At 56.2% G+C, this 6,064-nt stretch overlaps 2 protein-coding genes across 2 annotated transcripts in view; one reads left to right on the top strand and one right to left on the bottom strand.

Annotated features, from left to right (window-relative positions):
• Window positions 1–365: 365 nt before the first annotated feature.
• LOC113961416 (rab GDP dissociation inhibitor beta-like) lies at window positions 366–2,384 on the top strand. The gene is made up of 3 exons (XM_027671731.1): window positions 366–535; window positions 1,195–1,249; window positions 1,338–2,384. Exons 1-3 carry the CDS (start codon window positions 405–407, stop codon window positions 1,491–1,493), a joined length of 342 nt encoding a protein of 113 aa, XP_027527532.1. The 5' UTR covers window positions 366–404; the 3' UTR covers window positions 1,494–2,384.
• A 923-nt stretch (window positions 2,385–3,307) lies between these two features.
• Window positions 3,308–6,064, bottom strand: part of LOC113961417 (collagen alpha-1(I) chain-like) — a 6,048-nt gene continuing 3,291 nt past the window's right edge. The window contains exons 4-5 of the mRNA XM_027671732.1: window positions 4,906–5,020; window positions 3,308–4,001 (exon numbers count right to left, since the gene is read on the bottom strand). Coding sequence (XP_027527533.1) covers window positions 3,729–4,001; window positions 4,906–5,020 — 388 coding nt within the window. The 3' untranslated portion in view covers window positions 3,308–3,728. The remainder of the gene's footprint in view (window positions 4,002–4,905; window positions 5,021–6,064) is intronic.

Raw genomic sequence — 6,064 nt, 5'->3', positions numbered from 1 at the left:
CCTGGAGGTGTGGAAGGGGCTGAGGGGAGTTAAACCCAACCCTGGAGGTGTGGAAGGGGCTGAGGGGAGTCAAACCCAACCAGAGCTGTGGAAGGGGCTGAAGGGAGTTAAATCCCCACCCTGGAGCTGTGGAGTTGCTGAGGAGGGGAGATGTTTCCTCCCCTTTGAACAGCGGGGTGGGGACCCTGCTGGGTTTCAGGAGCCACCAGAGCCCCAGTGAGCTGAGTTTTGGAGCTCTCCCTCACGCCCAGGCCCCTCAGCCGAGGCACTGAGAGCACCCAGGGCCGTGGGCCAAGGCTGGCCTGTCCCGGGAGGTACCGGGTGGGCAGAGGCTGGGGCTGGAGAAGGGTTTGCTGTCCCTCCCCACTGAGCCCTGGCTGCATCCTGCAGACATCTACGTGTGCATGATCTCCTCTGCCCACAACGTGGCGGCGCAGGGCAAGTACATCGCCATCGCCAGCACCACCGTGGAGACCTCTGAGCCTGAGAAGGAGATCAAACCAGCCCTGGACCTGCTGGAGCCCATCGAGCAGAAGTGAGTCATTGAATCAGAGAATCACAGAATCATAGAATCAGCCGGGTTGGAAAGCACCTCTGAGATCATCCAGCCCAACCCTTGATCCAACCCCGCCGTGGTTCTCAGCCCATGGCACTGATGCCACATCCAGTCTGGCCTTAAACACCTCCAGGGATGGAGAATCCACCACTTCCCTGGGCAGCCCATTCCAATGGCTGAGCACCCTCTCTGGAAAGAAATTCTTCCTGATATCCAACCTGACCCTGCCCTGGCCCAGCTTGAGGCCGAGCCCTCTTGTCCTACTGCTGGTTCCCTGGAGCAGAGCCCAACCCCCCCTGGCTCCCCCCTCCTGTCAGGGAGTTGCAGAGAGTGAGGAGGTCTCCCCTGAGCCTCCTCCTCTCCAGGCTGAGCCCCCCCAGCTCCCTCAGCCTCTCCTCACAGCACTTGTGCTCCAGTCCCTTCCCCAGCCTCGCTGCTCTTCTCTGCCCCTGCTCCAGCCCCTCCAGGGCCTTCCTGAGCTCAGGGCCCAGAGCTGGACACAGCACTCACTCCTTGCTCCCCTCCCGGGTGCTCAGCCCTGGGGTGAGGGTGGGGGGCACTGGGGGCCATTCCCAACCCTTCCATTCCCAACCCTTCCATTCCCAACCCTTGTGTTCCCAACCCTTCTCCTCCCGCAGGTTCGTCAGCATCAGTGACCTGTTCGCTCCCACCGACCTGGGCACCGAGAGCCAGGTGAGTGAGGGCTCGCCCAGCTTGGCCTCGGGGCTGGGCCTGAGCTCTGGGCCCGAGCTCGGCACTGAACCCCCCCTGTCCCCCCCAGATCTTCATCTCCCGCACCTACGACGCCACCACCCACTTCGAGACGACGTGTGACGACATCAAGGACATCTACAAGAGGATGATGGGCTCAGAGTTCGACTTCGAGGAGATGAAGCGCAAGAAGAACGACATCTACGGGGAGGAGGAGCAGCAGTAATGAGAGAGCCTCTAATTAGGAGAAATTAAATGGGCTAATATGAATATATAAGGAACTTAATGAACACTGTACGAAAATTCAATATTGTAAGGCCTGCTTTTGTAATCCCATCTCTGAGAGATTGAAGAGTTACTGCACTGGTAATGTTCCCTTTTTGGATATCATGTGTTAATTATTCCATTCTAGTAGGGCTGCTGTCCAGAATCTGGCAACCCCCGACCCCCCCTGACTAACCCCCTAAAGCGAAAGGCAGAAATGAACTTAGGATGATGATGATGATGATAATTATTATTATTTTTGCAGAGTAGACGTTGGTGCAGATTTGAGAAATAACAACTCATTGACAGCTGTGTCTTACCTTGTCTTTTTAATCATTTGTAAAAACATCCTCCACCCTTTCCCTGCCCCTCCCGTGCTTCTGGTGAGCTCATAGATGTGACTGTGAACGTCACAAACCCGGTGTCGAGGAACATAGACCCCGAGCACTCCTGTCATTGTGGACAGCATCCCTAAAAAGTCCCTCCCATCGACCTTAACTCTCGTGGCAAAGTTGTTTATCATGGACAAAGCCCACATCTATTGTAGCAGCAAACGTTGGCTTCGTTCTGGGCACAGAACTTTAACCTCCACTTCAGCTTCTAAACCTGTTTACAGGGGTTGGGACACAGCTGTGCCTGAGGCTCCTTTTGTGTTTTAATCTTAATAAAATTGAGAGAACAAAAAATTGCAGAGCAGGCAAAGATGTTGGGAGTATTTTGTGTCCCTGGGGGCTCCTCGGATGGACCAAAACGGCGCCGCGGTACCGGCAAGGACGGAGCCGGTGCTTCCCGGGGCTCCTCCAGGCTCCAAATGATTTCTGTACTGCGAAGTAAAGCCAAATTCTGGAAACCAGTCCTGGGCTCCCAGTCTCTGATTCGCTTCACTTCTACCAGCAGCACCTCTGGGAGAGATCCCGAGGGATCTCGGCCTGCCAGGGAGCGGGGACACGGCATTCCCTGCTGGAAAACTGCCTCGGGGGGTCCCTGGTTGGGATTCCCAGGCCGTGCTGCTCCAGGGAGATGTGGCAGCACCAGGATGTGGCTCGAGCTGTCCATGGGCACAATCCTGCCTGGGCTGTCCGTGGGCACAGTCCTGCCTGGGCTGTCCGTGGGCACAATCCTGCCTGTTCCCCACAGCCACATCCGGGAATGGCACTTGCTGGAAGCAGCAATAACTAATTCCTGCTCTCGGGGCACCTCTCCAGGGCTCTCCCTGGCTAAGAGATGCTCCTTAGGGATCCCTGGCTGGGATCTGGGAGCCTGGACCCTCCAGCTGTTGGGCACAGCTGGGCAGTGAGGAGCAGGGCTCGTGTTTGGACACAGCGCTGCCAAGTGCCAGGAAATACCTTGGAACACCCTCCGGCCGGTGCTGCTCCGCTCCCAGGCTGCTGCTGAGGAGGAACTGGGATTTCTGATCCCACCACAGGCACGAAGCTGAGGCAAACCTGCCCCTTCCCCCTCCCTGCCGGGGCTTTTGGCACTTCCCCTTCCCGGGGTGGCAGTTCCAGGAACCACCTTCCCGTTTTCAGCTCTCCTGGGCCTTGTGCTTCCTCCCTGGAGCTGGGTCAGTGCCCAGAGCTGAGTCTTCCCAAAGGCAAGGCCCAGAGCAGGTGGAAAACAATACTTCCCTTAAATTATCCCGTTATCCCTCTCTGCTGTAGCCTCGTTATTCCTGGGAAGCAGGATGGGATCGATCATCCAGGAGCCTCCACCGTGTTGTTCCCTCTCCCCTTCCTGGGGGAGCCTCCAGGTTGGAGTCAAGACAGAACAAACTTCGTTTCGAGGTTTTATTATTCAAACTCTTTACAAATCCATCCCCAACAGAAGGACAACTGCAATTCTTTCATTTAAAAAAATACCCCAAAATAGAAGAGGACAAATCCCGGCCCTGCGTCTCCATCCCGGCCCCCATAAATAAGAGCTTTTATTTGTTCCTATATCCCGGCTATTTACAGGAATTCCAGGCGCTGGAATGCACCAGAATGGAGTCCCAGCAGGGAAAAATGGTACCGTGAGGCAACAGGGGGTGAGTTGAAATGTAGTGTAGGAGGGCAGGGCACAGGAACTACCCCGTGGGGAGGGGGGTTAATTGTCCTTCCCGACCTTCCTTCAAGTAAAAAACGGCTTTCTGGAGATTAAATCTTCCTGTTTCTTCCAATGTCAGCGGCACTAAAAACGCCGGGAAACGCTCCAATAATTAATTAACCTGCCATGTTACAATGACCTCTGTCCTGGGGTGCAATAGGGAATAAAAACCCCGGAACAGGGAATAAAACCCCGGGAACTGGGAATAAATCCCCGGGGGGGGGGTTGGATTGGCCACCTCCCAGTCAGGTTTTCTGGGCAGAACTCGAATGGCTCTTCCAGTGCCACCCAGAGCATCCGCCGGGATGGGGTGTCCCGGAAGGATTGGGATGCCCCAACTGGTGTCACCATGGGGAGGAGCCACGTCCTGGCTGGGCTTTGTCACCTGCAACAGAGAGAGGTGGTACAGGTTGAAGCTCCACTCCATCAATCCTGAGGAGCATCCCAGGAAAAATACTGGAGTGTTTCCCACTCCCAACGGTGCCAAGCACGGCTCTGCCAGCTCTGGATTCAGGAGTCAGCCCTGAGTGCCAACAGATCCCACATCCGGCACCCGGGGAACATCCCTGCCCTGCTCTGGGAGCAGCTGGATACAGCTCCCAAAAATCCAGGAGCTGCTCCCAAAAATCCAAGAGTTGCTCCCAAAAATCCAGGAGCTGCTCCCAGCGACCCAGGAGCTGCTCCCAACAATCCAGGAGCTGCTGCAAACAACCCAGGGGCTGCGCCCAAAAATCCAGGAGCTGCTCCCAAAAATCCAGGAGCTGCTCCCAACAACCCAGGAGCTGCACCCAAAAATCCAGGAGCTGCTGCAAACAGCACAGGAGCTGCTCCCAAAATTCCAGGAGCTGCTCCCAAAATTCCAGGAGCTGCTCCCAAAAATCCAAGAGCTGCTCCCAACAACCCAGGAGCTGCTCCCAACAACCCAGGAGCTGCTTCCAAAAATCCAGGAGCTGCTCCCAAAAATCCAATGGCTACTCCCAAAAATCCAAGAGCTGCTCCCAAAAATCCAGAAGCTGCTCCCAATAATCCAAGAGCTGCTCCCAACAATCCAGGAGCGGCTCCCAACAACTCAGGAGCTGCTCCCAAAAATCCAGGAGCTGCTCCCAAAAATCCAAGAGCTGCTCCCAACAACCCAATGGATGCTCCCAACAACCCAGGAGCTGCTCCCAAAAATCCAAGAGCTGCTCCCAACAACCCAGAAACTGCTCCCAAAAATCCCGGAGCGGCTCCCAACAACCCAGCAGCTGCTCCCATATTTCTGGGACTGTTCCCAAGCTTTCCCTCCTCACCAGTAGCTCCTCCGGAACGGAGCAGCCACGTCCCGCAGGGTCCCCAGGAAGGAGCTCACGTCGGCCACCAGGATCCCTTTGCTCTCCAGGACCTCCCGCCTCGCTCCAGGGTTTTCTGCAAGGGAAGGAGCAGCGACGTGAATCCAAACAGGTGCAGAATTCCCAAACCTGCAGGGAATATCCCCGAATCCCACTGTGCCCTGTGACATACACACCTCACCTGTGACATACACACCTCACCTGTGACATACACACCTCACCTGTGACATACACACCCTGAGTGTGACATACACACCCTACCTGTGACATACACACCCTGAGTGTGACATACACACCTCACCTGTGACATACACACCCTACCTGTGACATACACACCCTGAGTGTGACATACACACCTCACCTGTGACATACACACCCTACCTGTGACATACACACCCTGAGTGTGACATACACACCCTACCTGTGACATACACATCCCACACTCTGTTCCCTGTGAGCTCCCCATTCCTGCCCTATGAGCTACCATTCCTCACCCCAATTCCCTGTGATCTCTCCAACACGCACTCCCATCCCCATGAGCTCCCCATCCCGCAGCCAAATTTCCTGTGAGCTCCCAATCCCTCACCCCAATTCGCTGTGAGCTCCCTATCCCACTTCCCCTTCCCTGTGAGCTCCCATCCCTCACCCCAATTCCCTGTGAGCTCCCCATCCCACATCCCCTTCCCTGTGAGCTCCCCATCCCTGCCCCGTGAGCTCCCCATCCTGCACCCCCCATCCCCGTGAGCTCCCCATCCCGCACTCCCTTCCTTGTGAGCTCCCATCCTTCACCCCAGATCCCTGTGAGCTCCCATCTCTCACCCCAATTCCCTGTGACTTCCCATCCCACACCCCAATTCCCTGTGACCTCCCATCCCTCACCCCAATTTCCTGTTAGCTCCCCATCCCACATCCCCATCCCTGTGATCTCCCATCTCTCACCCCAATTCCCTGTGAGCTCCCATCCCTCATCCCAATTCCCTGTGACCTCCCATTTGTCACTCCAATTCCCTGTTAGCTCACCATCCCACATCCCCTTCCCTGTGAGCTCCCATCCCGCACTCCCATCCCCATGAGCTCCCATCCCTCACCCCCATCCCCGTGAGCTCCCATCCCTCACCCC

The sequence above is a fragment of the Neopelma chrysocephalum genome, unplaced genomic scaffold (assembly GCF_003984885.1).
Source record: "Neopelma chrysocephalum unplaced genomic scaffold, ASM398488v2 Primary Assembly neopelma1_97161, whole genome shotgun sequence".
Classification (NCBI taxonomy): domain Eukaryota; kingdom Metazoa; phylum Chordata; class Aves; order Passeriformes; family Pipridae; genus Neopelma; species Neopelma chrysocephalum.
This window is presented reverse-complemented; position numbering and strand designations above follow the sequence as displayed.